The following is a 27,260-nucleotide window of genomic DNA, read 5'->3' as shown; positions in this document are numbered from 1 at the left end:
GACATTAGGGCAGTCCACCAATTCTGTACAAGGCAAGCATTAGCAATCTCATTCCTTTTTCTACACGGCTTCAAAATTCTGTCATCCGTCTTTAGGTTCTCCTTGGTTCGATCTTGATTTCATATTAATTTCTCATTACAAATCAAAGAATGGGTTTATGATTAAGAAATCGAAATTGTTTGGTTGCACAAAATAAATCAAACCTCCCCGAAATGTTATCACGATTCACGATTCGGGCTTTCGTCGAGATAGTTTGAGGTCCATTGTGTTGTGTGCGATGCAGATCGAGATCGGAGGAGGGATATCGTGTAAGATCCTTTTGACGGAGTCGCAACGGCTTTGGTGCTAGAAACGCCTGGAATACATCAATTCTCTCGTTCTGTTACTTTCCGATACTCTTTCTTGAAAATTGCTGTTCTGCTCAAAGCACTAAGGGAAGTGGAATGGTGCAGGGTTCGGGCTGCACCGACGAACCCTTGAGTTAGAAGAAATTAGAAAGGACCAATCCAAGGCTCTCTCGGGAGAGGAAAGAAGAAAAAGAGACAAAAGCCAAAGACTCGAATAAGCGTTCACCAGTCACAAGACTCACAACACATCCTTCGAAGGTCCAATCCAAACCTCTCTCTCATGCTTCACCGAAGAAGACGGTGGCTCAAAGATCTAAATCTTATATGGAGCTTCGTTCTGGATAGCCCAACAGATCGAATTGTGGATCCTTCAGCCTCTCTCGAAGGGAACCCTCTTCTTCCATCTCTTCCTCACCATAGACCGCAGTTTCAAGGCCGACTCTGATTGTTCACAGTGGAACATCACCACCTTCTCAGCATAACTGGTTCATCATCTCTCTTCTTCATGACATTCCCATTCTTCGCTCTCGTTCTCTTCGACACTGTTTGATAAAGTTCCGTTTATGTTGTTTATGTGTTTTTTTTGTTTCCAAACACGGATAAACAACCCAAAAAACGATTGATAAACGGCTCGTTTGATAATGTTACAGGAAATATCTAGAATCGGTAGAAACGAAACAAAAAGTGTTTGATAAAACTGTTTTCGTTTTACTTGTTTTCAGAAATAAAAATTGAAAATTTTACTTATTTATGGTATAAGAAACGACCCAAGCGAAACAATCAATTTCTTTGTTTCTGGAAACGACTCATGACCATTATTTCTCTAGTTACTATCGACTTCTAGAAACATGACTTATCAAACACCTTAAATTTCATTTATGTTTCTATAAACGAAAATTTATATTTCTACCGTTTCTTGAAACATAAATGACATAAACGTTATCAAATAGGCCCAAAGTTGTTCAGTTTAACATGTTTCTATAAACATAAATCAAAATTTATGCTTATTTACAATTCTATAAACGACTTTGACGAAACCAGTTTTGTCGTTCTTAAAAAATAATTTGAGAGGAAAAAAAAAAGTTGTTATGCCCAATAAATCTCTTAACTATTTAAGCATAAAAAGAGGCAACCAAATCATCTCTTCCTTTTAGGCATCTGATGATATTATTGGGTTTTTTAGCGGCATTATGTCTGTAAAAAAAGTTTTGAGAAACAGGTTTATCAAACACAAAAAATTAGTTTTTTTTTTTTTTTTCGAAAACGTGAAAAGCCGTTTCTGCTGTTTCTAGACACAGAAACAACATAAATGTTATCAAATGGTGCCTTCATCTTTGCTCTCGTTCTCTTCGATAGGTGTGGGGTGTTGTGCCATGAAATTTGTCCGTCATCCACGTGTGGTCGTTTGCAAGGAAGATGAGAGCAAAATCAAATAATTTGAAATTTGCAAATAGTTCTCAATTATTTCGGTATTTCGATTTCTATCGTTTCCTATTTTCTATAAATAGGGTGCATAAATCAATACCAAACATTTTGATAAACTGAAATAACCCTAGGTATTGAAGTTGAAATTGTATTCTATTTTTTGTAAATAGGATGCATAAATCATACCAAACATCTGCATAAACTATAAAGTGAAATCACCTTAGAAATCGAAATTTAGACCCAACCAAAGAGAGCCGCAACTAGAAGTTGAAACGACGGATTTTCGCGCGTTGGCGCTTGAGGATGTCAGATTCTTATATCTTTCGTCTTTTGTCTATAGAGACTTCTGTTTTTTTGCCGATTTCTCGCGGAGCGTTTGGCGGTTTTTTGCTTCCTGAATCAGAAAGTTGAAAGCTCACAAGTGAGTTCTTGAGCGGTTCTCCGGTGGTCGAAAATGACGGATGAAAGTTCACCTTCGCACAGAAGAGACCCTATCAAGTCTTCAGGCATGTGATATTTGCACGAACTGATATATCTAATGTATTATTTTCTTTTCTTAAATGCATTGAAGCATGACACTTTCATTTCGATCTTTATCCTACAGAGTTTCTATGCTTGCGCAGATCATTTATTTTTCTTTACTTAAATAAGTTTTGGTGACTATATCTTGAACTAAACTAAAACCAGTTCACTGAAAATGGAACGAAGAGTTAGTTGCTAGGGTTATACGAGAGAAAGCAAGAGTTTTATATCAGATGTTCTCTTGTTTGTGTGATTCAACCTAGCCAATGGAAGGGAAGCGAGGGCTTTACCAATGAACTAAAAGAATGCTTTCTTGGTTTTGATAAACATAAGATTCATCAGAAAGTTACTCAATGTCTAATTTCGATAAAACAAAAAAATATATTAGATATCTGTTTGTTTGTTTGTTTATGCATGTCTCGGTTCAATTGTGAAACACATGTTTGTTTTTCTGGTCTTATGAAATTATAAAATTGCATTTGGTTCCCAGTTGGAAACATTGCGGCAGAACGAAGGAAACAACATGCAGTTTCAGTGGGGAAAGAAAGAAGAGAAGCATTAGTACGTGCAAAGCGTCTATGTAGAGGTGGTATTATTGAAGATACTGAGGATGTCTGCTTGGACAAAGATATGATGATTGACGAAGAGCGAACAGCTTTGGATGCTCAGACTTCTCGCACTGTAGAAGAATTGAAATCTGCTGTCCAATTCCAGTATGTTTTTTTTTTTTTTTTTTTTGGGCCATTGCATAAACATCTGCCTATTTCTTCTGATTGTGTTTTAAACTTGTTAACTCAATGTAAACCAGAAACTGCGACAACTGAGATTAGTCTGGATTTGGTAAGAAGAAAGAATGACTGATCAAAGCATTATCCTTACCATGTGGGTAGTTGGATTGGTTGAATGAATTGTATCCAATATTGTACCCAGCGTTGGGGCATCTTTTGTTAAATTGCTTGTCTGCCGTTCTTTCCGTCTATCTTGGCTGACATGCTAATTAACTTTCGTCTTGTCTTTTTGATCAATTCAACTTGCCCATATTTCTCTTCACTTGTGGCCAGTAATTGGTCTTCTTTGCACATGACCTAAAATCAAATTTGGTTGATTTTTCCTAGTCTTTTCACCTGTTGGTGATACCACCGTCTCTTCACATATTCTTCTAATTATGTCTGTTGTAGACTTGCTTTATTCTCCTATGTCAACATCATCATCTTGGTTACTGAGTCTGTTGATTGTGTTGTTTTTTTCTAAGAAAAACAGCAATCTATACGTCAATAGTTTGACTTATGTAGCATTTTAATTCTAAAGCTTCCCATAATGGGTCTGGCTTAGCAGTTACTCCATGTCTAATCTTGTTGACCAAAGTTTTGTTGTCAGCAAACAAAATTAGACCCCTTATGCATATGTCTAGTCAACTCACTAAGGAAATGCAAAATCAAATGTGCTCAATGCTGATCCCTGTAGCCCTGTTTAAGTCTACTCTGATTAGGAGCTTGCTTTCTCCCCTTAGTTGTTTTCATGCTAGTTAATGATGTACGATTTGGGTTTCTACAGTAAATCCATACTCATGCATGCTAATGATGCATGATTTGGGTTTCTCCAGCAAATCTATATGCAGAACGAATTAAAGCACCCAGATAACTTGGTTGTGGAAAAACAAGAAAGAGAATGGTTACTGTTCAGGTTTATGGAGGATCCAAGAAAAGGTAAATTGGAGTTTTATGGTGAAATTTGGGTTTTTATTGGATGGTAGTTGATGGATGGGTAGGTTTATAAAAAGTTAGATGGGTGTTGATTGGACCATTGTGGTGGTTTTGTTGCCAGGTAACAGAAATAGAAAGTATGTGAAAACGCTCCCAATCAATTAGGGTTTCGATCAGTGCAGATGGGGCTTGTTAGGATTTAATACATAAGCTTAAGAGGTGTCCTGTGGTTTGATGGATGAAAAGTAAGGAAAATAGAGTTGGTTGTGGGGACTGGAAAGAGTTGCAGAGTATTTATAAACATAAAATATACAGGTGAGAGAGGAAGATGAAGATATTACATGTGCAGATCTACCCGTGGTTGAGTGAGCCTACCTTCTGGCTATTGCAAATCTATACAGCAACCTATAGTGGAGATAGAAAGCCACTTCTTATTGCTCCAAGGTTGTGCTTGTTGCAGCCTTTTGGTTGCTAGCACTCAGACACAAAGTGCATGTTAAAAACAACCAGCTCGGTTTTTATTCTTATCTGGGACCCAAGACACTTCTATAAGATCCTGAAGCTGCAAAACGGCACTATATTAGACCACTGAAAGCTTGTGAAGCAAGAGGATCATAAAACACGAAATCCGAACAACCAAGCCATGGTTTCCTCTTATAATCATACTGTCCGAAAACCAGAAAGGTTTTGTTTAACTTGTATACAAGCCTGCAATAATGCGTTGTTCTAAATCAAGTTGCCAGTGTATCGGACATCTTGTTGATCATATAAAGATATTTGCTAGAGCCCACAGCATTATCTCTCTTTTGATTCTGTTCTCCCCCACCCCCCCTTCAGTTTGAGGTGATAGAAATCATTTTAAGAACTTTTTGCTTCTTCCTAAACTACTTGGAAAGTCACATAATTAAGAAAATAGTTTTTGGATGTATTGTTTCAAGCTTTAACCTTTGCTTATACCACTTAAATAATGTTCCTTGGAAATTGGTGCAGATTTATTTAGGTCTTCTTTTCTTGGAAATGGACTTTGTAATCTTTTTTCTTCTTTCATCTTGCCTTTTTTCACTTACAAGGATCTTGGTGAATAAGAAAGTCAACTAGGATTGGTATTCATCTCCTCTGTACTTCCAAGCCTTACTTATGTTGGCATCCAGTCTTCAATTCTTCTTTCATTTAGTAGAAAAGAATACAAAAATTATCTTACCTTACAAATTATAAATGAATTTAGTAGGGTGGAATCAATTATGAACAACAGGTATCTGAGATGTCAGATTAGTTTTGGCATGGTTGATTTTCCTATAAGCTGTCAAAATATTTATTCCTACACTCAGCTATGTTGAATCACATTCTCCTTTCGTCATCCCATCCTCCCTCCTCCCTCATTTTCTTGCAAATTGCATATCTGTTCAAGTGAGAATAGCCTTTGGTCTCATATGTCACTTTTTGGTGACAATGGAACAAGAATACAGAACTTTTCAAGGAATTTTATTGCTTTACCTTATATAGTTGTGCTGCTATTGCTTCTTTGTTAGTGTCTTGGTTTTTCATGTTGTTTTCTTGTACTCTTGGCATAGGCTGGTGTATTGATATATAGAGTTATAGTGCTACACTCTGCACTTTGTGTGTGGGGTTCATTTTGATCCCGATGTTGAACTGTTGGACATTTCATTTGGATTCTCTTACTGCTGTATCTTTCCCAAAAATGTGAAAGAAAAAGCACAAGTACTTATTTCTCGTTTACATAAGTTTCATTTTCTCCCATATAACTACAAAAGCAACCGTATATTTGTTTATATCTGCTGATATTAGTTCTTGCAGGCATTCAGTCTTATGGTTCTCTTTGCCTTCTTTGACTCTCTCTCTCGCCCCCCTCTCCCCTAATTATGGTTTTAACTTTTAGGCCTCTTATTTCTGATTTGGCTTGTCTGTAATTTGAACTCTGTTCTTTGTATTTTAGTTCATTCCTTTATAATATTTGAAGCTTCCGGTCATCTTTTGAGTTCAATGTGGCTAAGTTTGTTTAATGGTAATGGTGCATTACTTACACTATACACTCTGGTTTCATTGTTTAGTTTAAATATAGGTAGTGTAGCTATTGTCTGAAGTGTTCAACTTAAAACATTTACCTATGTCCTCATTGTGAAATTGTTAGGGGTAAAGGTGCAATGCAAAAGAAGGTGGAGTGCCTTTGTGATTTAAGACGCTTATTGTCAAAGTCTGAAATACCTCCTGTTGAAGCAGCCCTTAAAGCTGGAGCAGTACCTATTCTTGTTCAGTGCCTTTCATTTGGTTTGCCTGATGAACAGGTCTAGAGAACCTTATTTAATGATAATAGATGATCTTGGATTTCATGTTTTGTAACTTTGAAACTGTCATGCTGTATAAAAGAGTAGGAACTGAATCTCAATATATATTCTTACTATGCTAAACTTTTCCTATCAATTTTGGAATAACTTTCTCCTCTCTCTCCCCCCCCCCCCTTTTTTTTTTATAATGGTTGATAGTCAATAGTGCCCATCTGTGGTGTTTGTGAGTTATGACATCTGTGCAAGGTTCTAAGTTTCGGTTTTGAGGCTGGTTTCGACCATTGCTGAAACCAAGATATACCATGTTTTAATTGAAACCTAGGATTTTCCTGGCCCAAAATCGAAATGTAGGTTTCTAGGCCAAGAATATAGTTTTTTTTGTCCTGCCTGTTTTTACCATTTTACACCTATTTGATGAATTAGTTTCATAAAAAAATTACCCAAAATAGTACTCGTTGAATGCTGTTGTACAGTAGCCCTATTATAAACAGTGACAACATATAATTTAGCTATTATAAATATAAAAATACAATTAAAATTTAAAACAATCAAAACATACATTAGGTTAGGGAAATACATACAACGTTTGCTTGAGCATCCCCGGCTTTTTGGCTGAGCCGAGCAAGCAGGTTACAGGTATCCCATGGCATATTTTTCAAAATCCAAAAAAAAAAAGAAAAAAAAAAAGAACATGAAAAAATTCTGACTTTGTCGAGCCGTAGATCAGCCAAGGGTGTCTAACATTTATTAATTTGAAGTCCATCCATTACATATTACCCCCCTTTTTTTTTCTCAAAAATTTGTTGCAGGAAAATCATATATTTAAAACATAAAATTCAATAATAATTTAACAATCACAAAAATAATCCGACTTCGTGAAGTTATAGATTGGGCCATTCTATCTAGCATATAAAAAATTGAAACGAAACTACCATGTCTGTATACTAATTTTTCCAAAAATTAGATATGGGGATGAAAACCATTACCTTAAAGCTCCAATCATGCAAATCTAAGCTTTGGAAGGGTTGAATATATATGAGAATGCAGAAGAGTGGTGATCAATCAATTGATTTCGGCAAAAAATCAAAGTTTTTGGCAAATTCCTCCTTGCAATAGTGAAACTAGCGGCACCTTGATCTCTTGGTTGAAATCTGTCGAAATAGACAGGATTCTATCTACTTTAGTGAAAATATAATAATGGTTCGACCATGCTTTCGGTCGAAACATGTTGAAACATGGTCGAAACCTAGTGAAACTCATTACAACTTAAAAGGGGTCTCCTAAAGGGATGGACTTCTTCCTTTTCGGTTTGGCTAAGGCTATGTTGTTACAAGGGTTTTCAATCAAGTCATTATTGAAGATGTATCCAGAATTATTTTATGGGTGAGTGATCCTTCGTTGGAAGTATCTCCAGTTCCCACCTCATTCAAAATGGGCATACCCAATGGACGAGGCTCTCGCCACTACGGGGTCTGGGGAGGGGGTCATATTGTACGCAACCTTACCCTGCTTCATGGAGAGGCTGTTTCCAACTCGAACCTATGACCACTAGGTCGCAATGGAGCAACCTTACCATTGCGCCAAGTTCCCACCTCAGGCTGCATATGAAATGTCTTAACTTATTTCATTTAATTGGGTCGTGCAATGAGTTGGTGATCAAGCAAGCATGTGTTTAAGGCCTAGAATTCATTGGATACATAACCTTCTATTATTTGTCAAATTTCTAGTTTTATATACATTTGATATATGTTTGGACTTCTCATGGTTTATGGTGTGGCCATGTTGCCTTAGGTGCCCCTTTGGTGGGTTGCTGATGAAGAAATAATTTGACAATCAAATCAATCTTCAAGGAGTGACATTTAAAAGCCAAATCACCCAAGAACTTCAATCATCCAAAGTGGAAGTAGGAGAGAGAAAGCTTACTTTTTAGGTGCAGGATATGTAAAGCTAGAAAGGATACTAGCCTTGAAGTGAAACTATGGTTAAGATTTTGAGAGAATATAAGTGTGTGATTAGGATAGGCTAGGGTTAGATGGGATTAGGGTTTTATGAAGTTGGATTTCTACCAAATACTCCTAGTTGGGCAATGTCATTTAGTTTTAAATGCTGAAATAGGTTCTGTCATAGACTGAACAGGAAGTAAAAAGTATTGAGAAAAATATCTACAAAGCAAAGGGGTTTGCTATCATCAACTGGGTGTTGCTCTAGAGTTGAGTGGGCGATTGGAATGTTGTCGACTAGTGATTTGAGATGAAAAAATTGTTCAAAGAAAGCTGATTTTTAATTTGAAGTAGGTTGCTGTAACTTTACATCTTCAAAGAGGGCCAGTGAATGCACACAGCAACAGCACAAAGCTTGAGAGCAAAAATCACTTCATTCATTTTAAAATTTGTGCTTGGCCTACGGCCTGATATATACTTGCTAAGTCACAAAATGGTAAGTAGTTACTGAAAACTACTTACACAATATTTTCCTTCATCTGACGTGTACATTGACTTGGCAATCTCTGCAAACACTGTGCATGCTGGCACACAGTTGTGTGCACACTCAGCCTCTCATAGGGTAACACATTCCACGCACTTCTAAGCAGTACAATATAAATGGTAAATACACATGCACAACACATGGATTTTTACAAGGTTCGGAAAGATGCCTACGTCCCCGGAATAGTGCTTATAAATGCTTTGTACCTATTCAATAAACTACTTTAATTGCACCTATAGCTGGGAGCACCAACACCCAGTTTTCCCAACATACAATTGAGAAGGCACCGACGGTGCCAATACAGTTAGTAGTACCCATTGTAAGGGAGCACCCACTAGCGATGTTTATCACCCACTAAACACCTCTTACAGAGTTAAATCAATAATAATGGGCTTATGTAGATTGCCCTACAATCAAGCTTAGGTTAGCATGCATTCTCAACAATAAATTCCTACTGCTAGAGAACATACATCATCGCAAACAGTAATGACAAAGTAAATGTAGGGTTAGAAAATCTCATAACCCTTGTCTGGTGTTCACAGAGATGTCTCAGAGCATTGTCTTTGCAACTGGAATATTCAACTCCCCTTTAGAGTAGGAGACTTGAGTTTTCAAGTGAGCAACACAAGCACGGGACGTCACAAAGCTTCTCCCTTGTCTTCTTCTACTTAAAGCACATAGAGGCTTAAACCTTAACTCACTTCTCTCTTCTTTTCCCCTTTTCTTAGCTCTCACTTAATAACTTACAATAATGCTTCAACAACTCTTCTGCAGCCACCTTTAATGGTGTAAAAGTTAACTTCCATTAAGCTACAACTCTCATTTAAGGGCAAGCCAACAAGGGGGAAGCTTCCTCTCTCAAAATCGTGAGTTTCTTCATCCCAAACTCAGTTCTAGGGCTTCCAATGCATAGAGCATAAAAAAAATTAAGAAGGTAGCAACTTGAATTGTCCAATCTGGCCTTGTGGATAAAAAATTATGGCCATTTGAAGTTGGGCCAATGAGAAAGCCCCAAAAGAAATCTATCAAGGTGGCGTGCGTAGGGGTGTCAAAACCTAGCCCGAACCGATAAAACTGTCCGAAACAACAAAAAAAACTCTGACCGAACCAAACAGATCCTTATTGGATTGGCTTTGGACTGAGGTATGTTGTGACCGACTAAAACCGGTGCATACCGAACTGACCAATAACCAAGCCGAAATCGAACTGAATGAAATCGATAAAAAAAAAACGTGATTATGAGGTTATAAATAGGTGAATTGATATATATCCACTTTTTACAATATTAGTGATAATATTTTTTGTTGTGAGGGGAATTATTACAAATCAATGAATATGTGGTTATAAGTTGTAACAATGCTTCCATTGATCTCCTTGTTCACTATACAAAATTAGTTGGATAGTTAAATGAATGATTAGATAATAGAGTTCATTTTGTGAGTTCAATATTAGTTATCTTCTTAGTAATTAGTTATCTATTGATTTCAATATTAGTTACCTTTCCCTTATAGTGATAAACCATAATTTAGTAACAAATGTAAAGTGTTTTCGTCAAATCTTTCGTGACTACAGGTTATGAATGTAAGATTTCATTATGGTTCAAGCCCGATAATAAACCGATCTAAACCGGTATTAACCCGATATTGAAAAACCAAAACCGAAACCGACCAAAAACCGATGTTCCTTAACAGATTGGTTTTGGTCTCCCTCATTCCTAGACCGAAACCGAACCTAATTGACCGTTTGACATCCCTAGCGGGGCGTATGTCAGCCGTCAGATCAATTCTCAATAGGCGCCTAAGATATGGACCGTGGGATGCACATAATGGATCTTTATTCTTGATCGTTGGATTGGAAAGGGCGTTGACGCGGCTAACATGCTGATGTCATCCATAGAATGTTGTCGATCTCCCATTGACTGAAGCTTCCATATTCCTTTTAATTACTTCAAGCCCCCTCCGATCTAATGAACATATGTTGAAACTCCCTTTGACCCTTTGTCCAAAACTTTCCAAAATTACACAAAGGACCCTCATTTAAAAAAAAATGCTGAGAAACCCCGACCAAATCGAGAGCAAATTCCAAACCAAAATTTGGATTTTCCATATCAGTTCGCAGAAAAGTCCATAACTCTCTCATCTAGATTTGGATTGAGTCGAAACGAAAAGGGTATGGAGCACAACTCGAATGTCTCCAAACTTCCAGACCACCCCATCAATAGACTCGGTCAAGAAAAAAGACCAAAATGACCCTGAACATTGCAGAAGCCATAACTTCTTCATCCGATATCGAAACAGGACGAAACCGAGTGTGTTGGAAAGCATTTTTTATGCTGGCAAGGAGCCATATAGGATCTGTCTTCCAAAGAATTCATTTTCAATTCCGAAAATGCCCCCTAGTGGAATTAATCCAAAAATGCCAGTTTTTTGCCCGGATATCCGCACCACCTACCATGGATGAAATAAACCACTCAAACATCATCACACACTACATCTCATCACTGCCATGTCATCATAGCTGGCCACGCCATCATTGTCATGTGGTCGAGGTTGCCAACAAGGACAACCAAAAAACAACATGTTTACCATCCATAGCACATCTAGAAGTTATGGTAGCTGTGAACTAATTATATTAAGCTAACTAAAAGCCCATTTTCCCCATCCTTAATATTGTCACTTTTTCACAAAGACAAACTTGATTGTACATAATTTCTAGCCTAACAAACCTATGTAAGACCTTTTTACCCTTTATTGCTCGAACTTTTCTTAATGACATAAACACCAACAGAAAAATGCAACCCAAGTGTATGAGGAAAAATATAAATCTGGCCTGCAATACACTATGCTAAGCTTAGGAGTTCAACTCTTTCCTTCTTGCCTTTCGTTAAGATGCCCATTGGTGGTATCATCTCCTTCTTTTCTTTATTTCAATAAGGCAATTTATTGTTTTATTAAAAATAAAATATGAAGGGAAATTACAAAGGAGCTATTTTGATATTTTTGTACTTTCTTCATCATTTTGCAGTTGCTTGAGGCAGCTTGGTGCCTTACAAACATAGCAGCTGGGGAACCAGAACAAACAAAAGCTTTATTGCCTGCATTACCTTTGCTTATTGCTCATCTTGGAGGTTTGTGTTTCTTTCTCGTTTATCTTCTTATATTGCCATAATGATTTAGTCGCTTTGTCCTTTTAACAAATTACTATATAGTCTTAAACTTTAATCCCAGATTTCTTGGATTCTATATGTGATAATATGAAAGATAGTTTCCGTTGGGATACATCATTCGTTTGATTCAAAATTGACTCTTGCATGATATTAAAGTAATTACCGCAATTTAATGAGGCATCTATTGAGACAACTGATCTTGTCAAATGAAGAAGAGATTGGACTCACGAGAGACCACTTTGTTCAGGTTTTAGTCTCAAAATAATGTGGATTTAAACTGTGGCCCTAGATAAGATGGTACAACATAATAAGTCTTTGTTTATGATGATAGGGTGATGCATTGAAAATTAAATAACATAGGATTTCTATTATGGGACGATAAAAATTTTCCTCCCCTCAGGGAAAGAACCTTTTTACACACCTGACTATGTTGGAAGAAGTGGATGCCTCTTTGTATTTGGGTGAATAAAAATTCATTACCAAAAGGAGAGAGCTACAAGGAAGTCCTTAGAGAACGGAAGAAGAAAAAGCATTACAAAACTAAAAATAAAAAGGAAAGAAAAACCCATCCCTTGGGGAGAGGAGATGGAGGGCTGCAACAAGGAGAGGGAGGCCCCAGGAGACAACAATAAGTCTGTTCCTTGGGGAATCAGCACACCAAGAGTAGACCATAGCTCACTTGCTTCTGACATCAAAAGTGATGGAGTCCCATCTCTCAAATCTACTAGAAAGATCTAAAGGGTGGAGGTCCATTTTCTGAGATTTCACTTCATCCAAATATGGTTAATGATGGCACCAAGGCAAGCTTGCCCACCACATCAAAGATCTTGTACAAGGGAGAAATCTAGGGAAGTAAAGGGATTGCAACATCAGCATTTGACTTGTAGGCTGTAGCAATGAGAATTGTGACATGACACAATGGTGAATAATGTAATGGTGGTAGCAGTGATTGTGGATGCTATTATGAGATGCTAACAATGTTCAGTAGGAATTTTGTTCCTTTTTTTTTTCCGTAGTAATGAGATTTAGAATAAAGATGATTAATGATGATGAATGATGATGATACTATCAGCAGCTATGGTTGTTACTAGTGAGATTTTATCAACTTATGGTAGGAGCTTCTTTATCTGTTGTCTACAATCTACATGTATTAACATGTCAAGAAAGGTGTACCTGTGGTTTCTTTTGATATGTTTTCTTGTCATCTGGTTTACGGTTTCCTTGTAATCAGGTTTATTCACTTCAAATTTATCCTGTATCATTTTGCTAATGCTGTTGCCTTTTCTTGTTCTATTTTATTTTCCCCCTCTAACTTTGCTTATCATGTAGAGAAGAGTTCCATGCCTGTTGCTGAACAGTGCGCTTGGGCATTGGGGAATGTTGCTGGTGAAGGAGAGGAGCTGAGAAATATTTTGTTAGTTCAAGGAGCCTTACCACCACTTGCAAGGATGATGCTGTCAAATAAGGGTTCAACAGCGAGGACAGCTGCTTGGTCCTTGTCAAACCTAATCAAGGTTCTGAACTCTTTGCTAAATATAAGGAATCAATATTTAATGCTTTTGAAGTAAAAGCATATATGATTCTGGTATGCCCATGACTGACTGGATGTGCCTTCTCTGTGCAAATGTTTGATATGTTTAACTTCTTGTGGATTGTTTTACTTTACAAATAACATCCTTTCTTGAAGAAATGAGTGGTGTTATGTATGATTATATAGTAATGGATCCTAGCCCAATATGATTTTACACCCATTGGTAATTGGGTGAATCCATTAGCATGTTAATAAATATTATTGTTGTTCTAGTGCAAGTGGAATGTGGATAGGAAGAAATTTGGGTAAATGAAGAAAGTTAAAAGACTCATTTACTGGTCGAGGTAGTATGCTTCAAAAAGAGAAGAATTCACATGGCTTTCGGTTATTTTGAAAAGGACTATGAATAGTGAAGATATGTTACCCTTGAATTCAGCATAGGAAGGTCCCATCAAATATTTTTATCCCTTGTTCTATTAGTCTGTTTCAATCACCTGAGAAGGATCCACATATGTCTCAAAAGTTCATTTTTTGCTTTCCAAATGCCCCAAACAATTACCCATAAGAAATTTAAGCCTCTCAGCCCTTATCTGCATGATTGGGATACCATATCTTTTATCACAAAGAAAATACCCTCTGTCTGCAGACAAGCTATACCTCTAGTAAGTGGGAATCTCTTTCTGAAACACTATTGGGAAAGGGCAGGTGTATATTGACCAAGGGGCATTTCTTATGGCTTAAAATAGAAGAGACAACCACTTATGCACATGGCTTCTAGATATGAGATGAATATGGCCAGAATACCATCCTTGTAGAAAGTTCACAGAAAGAATAAGTTTGGTCTATTAACTGATGAGGAAAATGAGTTTGACCAAGAGCTAGGGTTGCAATTGGGTGAAGCTGTAATTTAGAAGTAGATGTGGTATGTTTAATTAGAATTTCTTGTTGGGGTTAGGAGCAACTACAGTTTGCAGGATATAGGTAATCGACCATAAAATTGTTTTGAGTTTTGGGCCTTTTGGAAGATTGATTCAGTGAAAAGCTTGGGGTTGATGTGAGATGTTGCCCTGGTGACAGCTTAGATTGGGAAAAAAAGAAGAAGAAGAAGAAGATTAAAAAGAAAGTGATTATAAAGAAGAAGATGAAGGAATGGAGTGAATGTACAGAATTGGAAATTGCGATAAGGTGTGGGATTTATGATTGTGGTTGAGGTTATATGGTGAGAGAGAGAGAGTATATGGGATGTGATTGTAGGTGCCAACGATATTTTCCTTCTTCAGCTGGTTGAAATTTAAATGTCCTTTGATTCAGTTCTGGGTTTGTTTCAAATTGATTTATGGAGGGTATTTCTTTGATTTTTCTTGGTTTATTAGAATTTTGGAAGATTTGGTGCAAGCAAGGTAGGATTTCAGTTATACGGAAAGAAAATGAGGAAGGAGAAGGCGGTGTCTGGTCAGGCACATTCTCTGTATGACCAGTTGACCATGACATGTAGCATATTCCTCTAGAACTCAAGGAAATTATTCATGCACCCAGAACAACAAGGCAGATCCTATATTTATTTCAAATAGAGATATCTAATGTATTTAGCCCCCCTGATTCTTGGTGGTTAGGAGAACGTATCTTATGATGATCAGGGTCTGCACTTCAGTTTTTCTCATGTACTTTCCTCATTTTTGTGATTTCCATATGAAAGTCTACTCTACAGTGCATGTGACATTAGGGCTATCGCTATCCTTGTAGTTACAGTTAGCACTTCACATTTCTGTTTTGAATCTTTATGTTCATAGAGGTCGGAATGATGCATGTGTTAATTTGGATATTTATGTTCGTAGAGCTTAGATGGATCATCTTGTGCTTTAGTGATTGCCTTCTTGAGGAAACCGTAAGGAGAAAAAATAAGGATCTTTTCTTGTATTGCAACTTTTGCATGTTATTGGGACCCACAACAGTTATACATTGCCCTATAGTAGATTCCTTTCATTTCTTCATGCAGTGACTTCACATTAATATTCTTTTGCTTTATAGATTATTTGTCTAATTGTGGAATTGTATTGTTGAGGATACCTATTAGTGGATCTGAATGCCTTAGTCTTTTATTTGTAGGGACCTGGTCCTAAAGCTGCAACGGAGCTCATAAAAATTGATGGCGTACTGGATGCAATAATCTGGCACTTGAGAAAAGGGTAAGAAAAAAGCTGTTTTTATCTTTTTGGAGTTAGAATGATTTCTGATGGCTTTAGTTGGAATTAACAGGTGTGAGAACCAATATCACCTTAGGGGTTATGAGCCAAGTTGAGCACTATGACAGTTTGCGATTACTAATAGGTTGTAAAGGGTAATTGGGTTAGAGAACAATCCAAGGGGAGGACTGTGATAGTCAGTTGTGATGGTTTAAAAGAAAGAAATGCTGTGGATCCTGTAGTGCTAAGAAAGAAAATGGAATGCAATGAACTATAGGAAGAACATAATCACTAGCATAAAATAGCATAAAGCAGCAAAGGTTGACCACAGAGAAGAGCCCAAGGTGTTACCACAGACAATGAATAATCTTTCAATTCCTTGAACAAAACTCTGAATTACGGTGGCTGTGCGAACTTTTCCTACTCTACTATAAATGTCATTATTTGATTACTAATCAAACTAAGCCCCACAATGTGATTTTAGTCAGTATTTTTTAATCCCACCATTGGTTGACCCATTTTTCAAACATTTGAAACTATCAACTTAAGAAATATTACTTATTACTAAATTAAACTGTTAAATTATGGTTGTAAGGATATTTGGGTATGCCTTGTAGTCTTATGTAGTAGGCTGTAATATATGTAAGGGCACCTATGTAATTTTACAGGCTTTAAGTCAATGTCAACATAGAGTAGAGTGGATTGAATTTTCACTCTAACTCATTCTCCTGATATCTCTCTCTTTTTGTTCTCTTCTTCTTCTCCTTCTCCTACCTTTCCATCTCCTTCCTTCTTTCTTATTTAAGGCTACAAGCTAATTTGGCATCATGGTTCTAAATCTCAGACAAAACCAGAGGTTACAAGCTAACTTGGTATCCTACCTACCTTTCCATCTTCTTCCTTCTTTCTTAGTTAAGGCTACAGGCTAACTTGGTGTCCTACCTTTCTGTCTACTGATTTTAAAACTTCTTGATTCCAAGGTTGATCTTCATAACTCCAACTTTGAGTTAATCCCTACTCTTGTCTCATCAACCAAAACATTATCATCAGCAAAAATCATATACCATGGAGCCTTGTCTTGGATGTTCTTGGTTAAATCATTCATAATAAGCAAACAAGTAAGGGCTTAAAGCTGATCCTTGCTGTATCCCAATTGTAATTGGGAATTCATTGCCTTGAACTCCCAAAGTTCTCACACTAGTCATCGCTTCTTTGTATATATCTTTAATTATATCCACATATTTGCTTGACACCCTTTTCTTTTCTAATACATGTCATATTCTCTCTCTAGGGACTCTGTCATAGGATTTTTCTAGGTCAATAAAAACCATATGGAGATCTTTCATGCAAGGTCTAAATCGTTCCATGAGCCTCTCGAGTAAGTAAATAGCCTATGTCGTGGATCTACCTGGTATAAAATCAAATTGGTTCTCCGAGATAGTAGTTCTCTTCTCAGGTGGGCTTCAATAGCCTTATCCCACATTTTCATAGTATGGCTCATTAGACTTATGCCTCTATAGTTATTGTTGCTTTGAATATCACCTTTGTTTTTGTAGATCGGAACTACAATGCTTCTCCTCCAATCATCCGGCATTTTTCTTGTGCTCATAATCTTGTTAAAAAGATTGGTTAACCAAGATACCTCACATAATCCTAAGCTCTTTCACACTTATATAGGGACCTCATCAGGGCCTAGCATCTTGTCTACTTTCATCTTTTATTAACATCAACCACTCTAACCTTTCGTATATATCTATGGCGTGTGACGTCTTGATGAGTATTGCAGTCTTCTTGGCCACTCCTACTCTAAATGTCTTCATTTAGTCGGTCAGAAATATACTTTTCCTGTCTCTTCTAATGTCCTCATCTCCTACCAGTACTCTACTATCATCACTTTTAATACATCTCATATGGTCGAAATCTCTACTCTTCCCTTCTCTCGTTTTATCTATTTTGTAAATAGTTTTTTCCCCTTCTTTTGTGTTATGTTATTATACAGGTCATCATATTTTTTTGCCCTTAGTATCCCCACAATCTTCTTAGCTTCGATTTTGGCGACATTATACCTCTTTAGCCCTTTGTCATGTCTTAAAGCTAGCTTTCTTAGTTTGAATGGCTGCCTGGACCTCATCCCAGCACCAAGTCTTCCTAGGGGCCTAACGAATACCCTTTGCTTCCCCTAGAGCATCTTTAACAACCTTCTTTATATAGGACGTCATCTCGTTCCACATCGTATTAGTATCTCCCTCAAAGTCCCAGTTTCCTTATTTGACCATTTTATCAGTAAATGCATTTGGAGAATCTTCTTTTAATCTCAAATAATACAGTGAATATTCTTTTTGTATTTGCACGATTTATTTTCTAAGGCTCCCTTTTTATCTATCTAAAATATTTTTCAGGAATTTTTTTAAAAGCCAAAGGAAATTGTATAAAAATGTGAAGAGGCTATTTTGCCGAAATGTGATTAAAAAAAAAAAAAGTTTAAAATATTCCACATCTATTTTATGTAAATGGCTTCCTGAGATAATTGGTGATGTCATTGTCAATGATACAATTGCTATCCATGGAGGTCACTACGCGATCATATGGTTGGATTTTTTTCCTCAGTCAGCCACACCTAAATATGCTAACTTCATTTACAATCAAGAAGAACTAAAACAACTAGGAAAACAGAACAAATTTTCTAAGTACAAAATTTCTAGGAAAGTTGTCCCTTTGGAAGGCACCTACAAGTTTCTATATATCAATCTCTGTCCAGCGTTTCTGTGAGCATCTGCAATATCTCGCATGAAATTAATTTAATGGCACTCCACTGATGCTGATACTGCAGTGCTTACTTTGCTAATACAATATAATTATATTGTGTCTATATTGTCCTGCAATTTCTCATTGTTAGTGCATTTACTCCTGAGATTTCTATAATTAGCCATGACTATGTTATTTTGTCAAATTTAGGGATGAAGAGTTGGCCACTGAAGTAGCATGGGTAGTTGTATATCTTTCAGCTCTTTCAAACATTGCTACCAGTATGCTGGTAAAGAGTGATGTTGTTGAACTACTTGTTGGGAAACTGGCAACATCAGGCAGTTTACAGTTGCTCATTCCGGTAACAGGCATTTACAAATAAATCAACTTAGTTTAATGTGTTCATTTTGCTAAAGTTCATGTGATGGCCACTATTACTAATTACAATAAAGCCTGTGAAGGCCATTATCTGCATTCAATTACAATATGTCATATGCTTGCCTTATTTTTTTTGTAAGTTGTGGATATTGCATCAAGTACCATGGCAATGTAATAATGTTAATGGGTATCAATTAGTGAATTTTCTTTTTCTTGTTTGTGATTTCTATGAGTACCAGAACCATATTCTCCTGATAGGCTTATAGCCACTATTACTAATTACAATAAAGCCTGTGAAGGCCATTATCTGCATTCAATTACAATATGTCATATGCTTGCCTTATTATTTTTGTAAGTTGTGGATATTGCATCGAGTATCATGGCAATGTAATAATGTTAATGGGTATCAATTAGTGAATTTTCTTTTTCTTGTTTGTGATTTCTATGAGTACCAGAACCATATTCTCCTGATAGCATAGTTGTCACGGCGACAAGGCGAACTAAGGCGTTGGAGGGTTGTCTAAGCGCTTAGGCGAGAAGGCGCCAAAAAAGACGTTACTATTTTTTTAATATATCTATAATATCTAGTATAACTGTATAACAATGATATACTTAATTTTAAATTGCTTGTAAAAAATCAAGCCTTTAAGTTATATCAAAATACAAGAAGCACGACTTTAAGCAACATCAAGGGAAAAAAGTGCACACTTTAAGCAACATCAAGAGACAAGAATCAACATTCAACATGAAATTCATATCAATGCAAATTGCAAAGTGATATATTTTCTAACATGAGAAAACACAACAAAAAATAAAAAAATTATTCATAAAAAAAAAGCTATAAATAAAACAAAAGGCATAAGTGCATAACAACATATAATTCCTAATGAAATATTATAAATAATATAATATTTAACTATTTAAGTATGTAGTTAGATATACTTACCTCTATGATGCCCAAAACGAGATCCACAAAGTCCATCATAGACCATGAGTCCATGAACCATGATATTTTAATGTTTAACCCCCTGTCAATCAATACATATAAGTTAGTGATACTAAAACACTAAGCAACAAGAAAACCTTGTTCCTTAATATATGAGTCATGACTCATGATAGGTGATAGGCTATGGGTTCCAATCCTACCTGGGGAGAATTAAAAACACCTAATGGAAATTGAGAAACATAAAAATAAACCAAAATGCTAAACTTTAGTAAGCTTTAAAGTATAAATTTTAAAACAACAAAATAAACCATCAAGCTAAACTTTGTTCTTGTTTAATCATAATCAAGTTAACAAATCAACATCTACTTCTTCTCCCTCCTGTTGTTGTTGACTCATAGAATCAGTTGGCCCATCACCAAAGTCTTCTTCAATATCTTCATCATCACGCACCACATCGTGGACCTCTTCTTCAACTTCATCATCTGATGATTCCTCAATAGTGGCCCTTCCCCTACCACGACGTGTGTAGCAAATATTGGCTACACTTGTTGATCCTTGAGCCCTCCTAGGTAAATTACGACCCCCCACCGATGTAGATGCACCAACTGCTCTATCAACATCTCCCCATGTGAGGTCGTCTCCAGGATGGACTAAATCTCCATCTTCTTGATCCCCTGTTATCCATTCACTACTCCAATTCATTTCATCAAGAATTAATGGATCACAATTGCTGCCCTTTTCCCTTCTTTCTTGGAACCTTGAATGAAGCCGACGATTATATTGGATATAGACTAGATCATTCAAGCGCTGATGTTCTAGTCTATTCCTCTTCTTGGTGTGAATCTGAATCCATAAATACTCTTTATTTAAGTCAAGAAATAGATGTAAAAAATATAATTACAAACTAATAAACAAAATCATATGTACAAAATCAAATGTGCTCCAATTGCGCTCACAACCGGAAGCGGAGCAACAAAGGCCTAATATGCGTATTGCATATTGTTGAAGCACAGGGGCCGAAGATCCATGTGTTTGCAACCAAAAGACTATATATAAGGAAAAAATTAGATACACATATTGTTAAATACTTATTAAAATTAAAAAAAAAAAAATACTTAGTACTTACTAGGATCCAATGCTCCTTCACCGGCTATCCGTTGTTTAAAAGCCAAACTCCTTGAAAAGCTACCTTCACATTTTCTGTACATTTGAGACTCACGTATGATCTTGTCTTGCACAATTAAGTCGGGCACCATTCTTTCAATAACTGACATGAATGTATCTTGTATTTTACATGATTCTTCAAAAGGGAGTCTCTCATCATTGATGTAGTCAAAATATTTGCTAGCATTTAGGTAAAAGCCAGTAGCATATAAAGGTCGATCCATTTGGACCTCCCAACGATCGTCAATAATTGCTAACACCTTCTTCCATGACCGTTCTTTGTTGGCAAAATTTACTTTTATCTTTTTTTTTGCTATTGCCATTGCCAAATAAACTTCAGGCAATGCAGGCCTCTCATCACCATCTACTAACCTCAAGACAACTAAAATTGGTTGGGATGCTCTTAAGCAATCTAGTACACTGTTCCAGAATGTTTGTGCAAGTATTGTCTCAAGTACTTTCTCACCTGCCTCTGTCTTGGACAACTTAGAACTATTCCAATCATCAGATACAAATAATTGCTTCAAGGCATCCTTGTTCTTGTACAAACTTTGTAGTGTCAAGAATGAAGTAGCAAATCTTGTAACTCCAGACCTCACCAGATCTATTCCATTTGTCTTTTTCCTCAAAGCATTAACAAGTTTGTAATGTTTGTAGATAAAACTTGTCATTGTTTTTGCCCTCTCTATTGTTGTTTTATAAGCTTTCAACTTGCAAATGTCCTCTAACATGAGGTCCAAACAATGAGCTGCACAAGGAGTCCAATAAAGCTTACTCCGTTTTTCCATCAACATTCTACCAGCTGCAACATAATTAGCTGCATTGTCTGTAACTACTTGTACCACATTATCCTCCCCAATTTCTTCAATTTTACTATCAAGTAGCTGAAATAACATGTCTGCATATTGAGACTCACTAGATACATCTACAGAGCCCATAAAATAAGTCCCCAATGGACAATTGACAAGGAAATTAATCAAGTGTCTACCTCTCTTGTCAGTCCACCCATCAGACATAAGAGTGCACCCGTGCCTTTTCCAATAATCTTCATATTTCTTCTTGATACAGTCAATCTGAGCTGTTTCATCCTGTAGCAAGGGCACTCTCAACTCATGGTAAGAAGGGGGCTTATATCCTGACCCAAACTGTGCAATGGCTTCAACCATCTCCTCAAAGCTCCTTAACTTGACAGTATTGAATGGGATGCCAACTTCATAAAACCATTTTGCAACATATGCATTAGTTTTCTTTCTGTCTGCATTTGATCTTAAGCTGCTTTGTATTGTTGTCTGGGTAGAACCTTTACACCTCCTCTCACCAACTATTTCTTCAGGAGTCCGTCTAAGATAAGAATCTATCGGACCCTTTATTGCCACTTGTGTAATAACATTAGCTTTATTCCTTTTGGAAGATGTCCCAGAACTTGGTACAAGGTTCTTTATTGAGGAGTCTATAGTTGGGGGCCTCGGTACACCAGACTGGAGTTGCCCTCCACTTTCTATCTCTTCAGGAAAATCCTCTCCCTCCTGATGACCAACAGAATAATCCTCATCAAATACATCAGGCTTCCTCTTCTGATTTCTCATGATAGCTTCATGCATCTCTCTAGCGATTGCTGCAGTTGTCTTTGGGCACTTTGATATATCTCCATACCCACCAATTAAATGTTGCTTAAGCCTTTTGATTTCTCCTATGGCATCTTTTCCACAAAGTGTACATCGCACTAAGTTCTTATCATTAAGATCTGGCCAATATCCATACTTCCACCCGGGGTCTTTTGATTTGGCCTTCCTAGTTGGATCTTTGCTTGGATCATATGTTGATGCGCCAGTGCTAGCAGATGGCCCGCCACTACCACTAGTAGCCATATCTATTTGAATAAACTACAACACTACACAAACATAAGGAACAACAACAAGAGAAACTAAGTACCAAAAAATAAGAAAAAGCATAGCACTCTACAATGCACTTTACAATCTAAAAAATAATAACTAATGCACAACAATAACAATCATGCAATCATAAATTCATAATACAGAATTACAGATTACAGTCTATGTATACCTGCAGGGGAAAAAAAAAAGGAAGCACTAGCAGAGTAGCAGAGAAGAAGAAGAAGAAGCATAGAAAGAACCGGCAGCCTCCATAAGAAGCATTTGAGAACATCAGAGGGGGAAAANCCCCCCTTATTTTTCTCTTGTTTCCTTTTGTCTACATTGTTTTTTTGGGTGGTAGAAGCTGTCTGGATTTGGGGGTTGCTTTTGCTTGTGTTGGTTGTAGTAGGGGGCTGGTGGTGCTTTTGTTTCCCTTTTTGGTGGTCAGCAGTGGTTTGTGGGCTCCCTGTGTCTTGTTTGGAGATTTTTAGCCATTTCTGGCTCTTTCTTTTCCTCTTTGCCTCTCTGTGTCTCTTTCTCTTTATATTATATATATATATATATATATATATATTTGCATTGTGCTTTAACCCCCCCCCCCAAAAAAAAATCATGACATAAATAGGTATGATTCCAAATGTTGCAGAATAAAATCTCTAATGAACTAACTATTAAGTGACCCTCTTCCCTCAACCTAATTTGCATGCATTATCAGTTGGCAGATCCTGAGCCTGTTGTCAATATAATTAAAACATATAGAGTAGTTAATGAGTCTTGTGTGGACATGGTGGTGGGGGTCCTGTTGACTCACATTTAGTTTTCATCTCAAAGAGACATGCATCTGAAATTATCTCCAGATAATTCTGTTCTTCGGTTCTTCCATTTCTTTGCTTTTCATTTTTTTTTTCCTGAAGAAGGGTAAATTTATTCCTTCATTTCTTTTTAACAACAATATTCTTCTCATGTAGGTCCTGCGAAGTCTTGGTAATCTTGTTTCAGGTGATACTTACACAACTACTGTTGTTCTTGTGGCTGGGCATGCTGTTACAGGTTAGCGAATCACTTCTGCTTGCTTGGATGCAAAACTGTAATTTTCTTTAATAAATTGCTATGGAAGTGCTGGACAAATAATTAAATTTTGCAGATAATATGATATCTGCACTGATTAAATGTTTGAGTAGTGAGCACCGGGTCTTGAAAAAGGTATCTTTTCTAATCTTTGGTTCTTACACTATTAATGTTGTCGTCCACCCTAGATAAAGCCTTCTGCAATTGATGTAGGAGGGAGCTTGGTTTTTATCAAACATAGCAGCTGGTTCCCTTGCACACAAGCAGTTGATATATTCTAGCGAAGCAATTCCATTATTGTTGCATCTTCTTTCAACAGCACCGTTTGACATAAGGAAGGAAGTAGGATATGTACTGGGCAACTTATGTGTTGCTCCAACAGAGGGTGTTGGACGGCCATTTGTGATTTTGGAGCACTTGGTCCCACTTGTTGGTAGAGGTTGCCTTCCAGGATTTATTAATTTGGTGAGATCTGCTGATGCCGAGGCTGCAAGACTAGGACTTCAGTTCTTGGAGCTTGTAAGTGAATCTGTTTTCTCATCCATCAAAAAATTTTTTATATTTTTTTTATTATTATTATTTTACTTGATAAAATTTTGTGTATTATTTGGTTTTTTTTTTGGGTTATATGTTTGACTGGTCTGACTGTTTTGGTTTTGTGGTTATTTTGCTCTGACTCTCTTACCAAATAAGTTTCGTCTGCTAAGAACTTGTTCCTCCCCCTTCCCCCTCCTTCTCTTGGGGTGTGTGAGAAGTACTAGTTATCATGTTTCTTACCCTCTGCATTACCTATATATTTGTTCTTCTGCCTACCAGAACATTGTGGGCCTACATCCATCCTTCATCTTCCTAGCGTATACCAATATTGGGGCCTGTTATGTTGAACCCTATTCCTCAATTCTGCCCTATGCAGGGTCATATTCTGTATCCTTCATGTATTTTTTACTTTGCCTCCTGCTGTTTACATGTGGAATTCAGGCATTTTCTGAACTTGAAAGGACCACAAAAAATTGGAAGAGAAAGGGAAAAAGGTTTTTTTTTTTTGGTGGGGTGTGAAAAATGGATGGACATTGGCTTGGAAGCTAGAGGTGCTAGCCTGTTTCTATAATCCTGGTGAATTTTGTCCTGCCGCGGGTCTGACTAAATATTACGGGTACTCGTTGGGTTAACTGATGCCATACTCTTTGTATATGGTCTTTGGAAGCTCTTTATGTGCTTTGAACTTTACAGTGGAGTATAGAGATAAAGCCCTAATTTGTTGTATATGGTATTAATACCTCCACATCGGATCATCTCCTGGCCAAGACCATCATAATTTTCTACACTATTTGACATATTGTCAGCAGATTAATCTAGTACACGGCAGTCATTCTGCCCATGACTGAAAAATTCTTGTTGCGAAAATGTGGTGAAAATTTTATTTAATCAGTTTGATTGTCTAACTATTTAACCTTGTACTAAATGTGGTAGTTGTACTTTTCAGATGGAATCTCTATTTTCCTTCTTAAAACCAAGTTATTGGTTGCAAATGTAGTAAAATTTAATAACCAGATATGTAATGTCTTGGAGTTATTTAATATGTTAGGTAATGATTTCAAAAGTTCCCATTTTGGTTTTGATTTGATTTCACTTCCCTTCCCTTTATTTCCCTCGCAGCCAGAAGAAGCCTAAAGGTTTTTTCCTACTATTTCAGTGAATCTCACCAACTATATCACTTCACTTCCTCTTAGTGACATTTGTTTTGCTTCTTTGGTTATATGGATCTGTAATGGTCCTGAACTGTCCTGGTAAAAAGACACGAAGAATTGTTTGATTTCGGAAGACATGACCTTGTCCAGTCTGTGCATCAGAAGTCAGAACAAACCCAATCCAAGTTTTAGGTTCTACTATTATCATTTAAGTTCCTTCCGTGTTCTATCTATGAAAAGGTCACATGTGGTATTAGCTGTTTTGGCCGACTATGGTTAACTGGATTGTGCTCATGATTTCATCTTGAACTTGCAGGATCAGTCCCATCTTGCATATAGAGTACATACTACTTGAACTCAAAAGTACCTCAGATCAATAACATGAGACTTTCCGGAGTCTTCCCAGGTTCATGAAATAAACAACAGAATTACTAAGGGCCCTGATCAATTTTTCGCAGTGGGGATACTGAAATTTTTCTGAAACTTAGCCAAATTGCAGACATAAACCAGGGATTTAGCCATTCACAATATAAAAGCAAAGGTTTATTTCATGCACATAGGAATAGCATTGTCAGTACTGTGATAACCTCCCCCTCCCCCCCCCCACCCCCACACACACACACACAAAAAAAAGGGTACTGTGATAACAAATTTTTAATATTGTTTGGCTGGGTGGGTAGGTATATGATTTGGAATGCAGACATATTGAAGATCTGGGAATTTTGAGAGCCATTTTGAAGATCTTCCTGAAACACACTTGAAAACTCCATTGTGCAGGTCATGAGAGGGATGCCCAACGGTGAAGGACCAAAGCTTGTCGAGATAGCGGATGGAATTGAAGCTATGGAAAGATTTCAATTTCATGAAAATGAAGAACTGAGAAACATGGCAAATGGATTAGTTGATAAGTACTTTGGTGAGGATTATGGGCTTGATTAGTAGAAAGTGTGGCCGAGAATCACAGGTTTGCAGCTCCTGACCTCTGGCTGTGTATTTGTGTAAGTCCTCTTTTTGCTGAAGGTTAGCATTGGAAATCCCTGTGGAAATTAAACAAAACATGGTGTTGGTCACTGGTATCATTGATATGGCTCATCATGGCTGAAGAATTATGTTTCAAGAAAATTAATTCATGATATAGCATAACTTGCAGTCTGTAGTGGAGTTGATCAAACCATTTCGTTTTAACGGATTGGAGAGATCCACTCTGAGTCCTATCCCAGCTTTACCTGCCAAAAAAAAGGTGTTCAATTAGTAAGAGAAGAAAGATCACAAGTGAGGCTGCACCAAAGCTTTCCCCAAACAGAGGGGGAGGGGGTGGGAAGGAAAGAGGCAGTACTGAAGCTTGACTGTTAATCAATTCTTCCCCCATTCTTATGGTTGATCAGTTACAAACGCCAGGTTTTCTATGCAGGAGAATGATACCGGCAGCTCAGTTCAGGCAAGAATGACACCTCCAGCCCGGGTCAATACAGGATGCCAGTTCAGGATGCAGGTATCATCTCTCCTGCGTAGAGAACCTTAGATGTTTTCCTCTTGTGCTAGTGTTGAGGTGAACTCTTTCTGAAGAACTTGTGAAAATCCATTATTTGTAGTGGCATCTCGGGAATGTTGTAAATTAAGAATTCTCATATATCCAGATCCAGACTGGCTTCAGCAAAAGTTGGCTTTGTTATGTATCCCAAAAACATACTTGTTAGTCACTTTATTTGATTGATGCCTTTTAATGTTCTTTA

At 37.0% G+C, this 27,260-nt stretch overlaps 1 protein-coding gene across 3 annotated transcripts; it reads left to right on the top strand.

Moving 5' to 3' along the window:
- LOC122081921 (importin subunit alpha-9) lies at nucleotides 1-27,260 on the top strand. 3 transcript variants are annotated; one of them, XM_042649330.1, is made up of 13 exons: nucleotides 1-832; nucleotides 2,113-2,278; nucleotides 2,785-3,007; nucleotides 6,147-6,300; nucleotides 11,809-11,911; nucleotides 13,280-13,464; nucleotides 15,588-15,667; nucleotides 18,620-18,770; nucleotides 23,740-23,821; nucleotides 23,916-23,974; nucleotides 24,053-24,358; nucleotides 26,305-26,491; nucleotides 26,939-27,260. In XM_042649330.1, exons 2-12 carry the CDS (start codon nucleotides 2,227-2,229, stop codon nucleotides 26,464-26,466), a joined length of 1,557 nt encoding a protein of 518 aa, XP_042505264.1. In that variant the 5' UTR covers nucleotides 1-832; nucleotides 2,113-2,226; the 3' UTR covers nucleotides 26,467-26,491; nucleotides 26,939-27,260. The 3 variants fall into 3 exon arrangements, 2 of the variants coding, with proteins under 2 accessions (XP_042505264.1, XP_042505265.1); XM_042649331.1 differs by lacking the exon at nucleotides 1-832 and having other exon boundaries at nucleotides 1,965-2,278; nucleotides 26,926-27,260; XR_006141254.1 differs by lacking the exon at nucleotides 1-832 and having other exon boundaries at nucleotides 1,967-2,278; nucleotides 26,305-26,525.

Source organism: Macadamia integrifolia, chromosome 6 (assembly GCF_013358625.1).
Source record: "Macadamia integrifolia cultivar HAES 741 chromosome 6, SCU_Mint_v3, whole genome shotgun sequence".
NCBI classification, from domain to species: domain Eukaryota; kingdom Viridiplantae; phylum Streptophyta; class Magnoliopsida; order Proteales; family Proteaceae; genus Macadamia; species Macadamia integrifolia.
The sequence above is the reverse complement of the archived record's forward strand: the minus strand, read 5'-3'. Positions and strand labels throughout refer to the sequence as shown.

Coding starts and splice junctions, on each gene's coding strand:
- LOC122081921 (XM_042649330.1), top strand. CDS start 2,227: ATGACGGATGAAAGTTCACCTTCGCACAGAAGAGACCCTATCAAGTCT. Junction 13,465..15,587: donor CCTTGTCAAACCTAATCAAG/GTTCTGAACTCT, acceptor TTTTATTTGTAG/GGACCTGGTCCTAAAGCTGC. Junction 18,771..23,739: donor GTTTACAGTTGCTCATTCCG/GTAACAGGCATT, acceptor CTTCTCATGTAG/GTCCTGCGAAGTCTTGGTAA.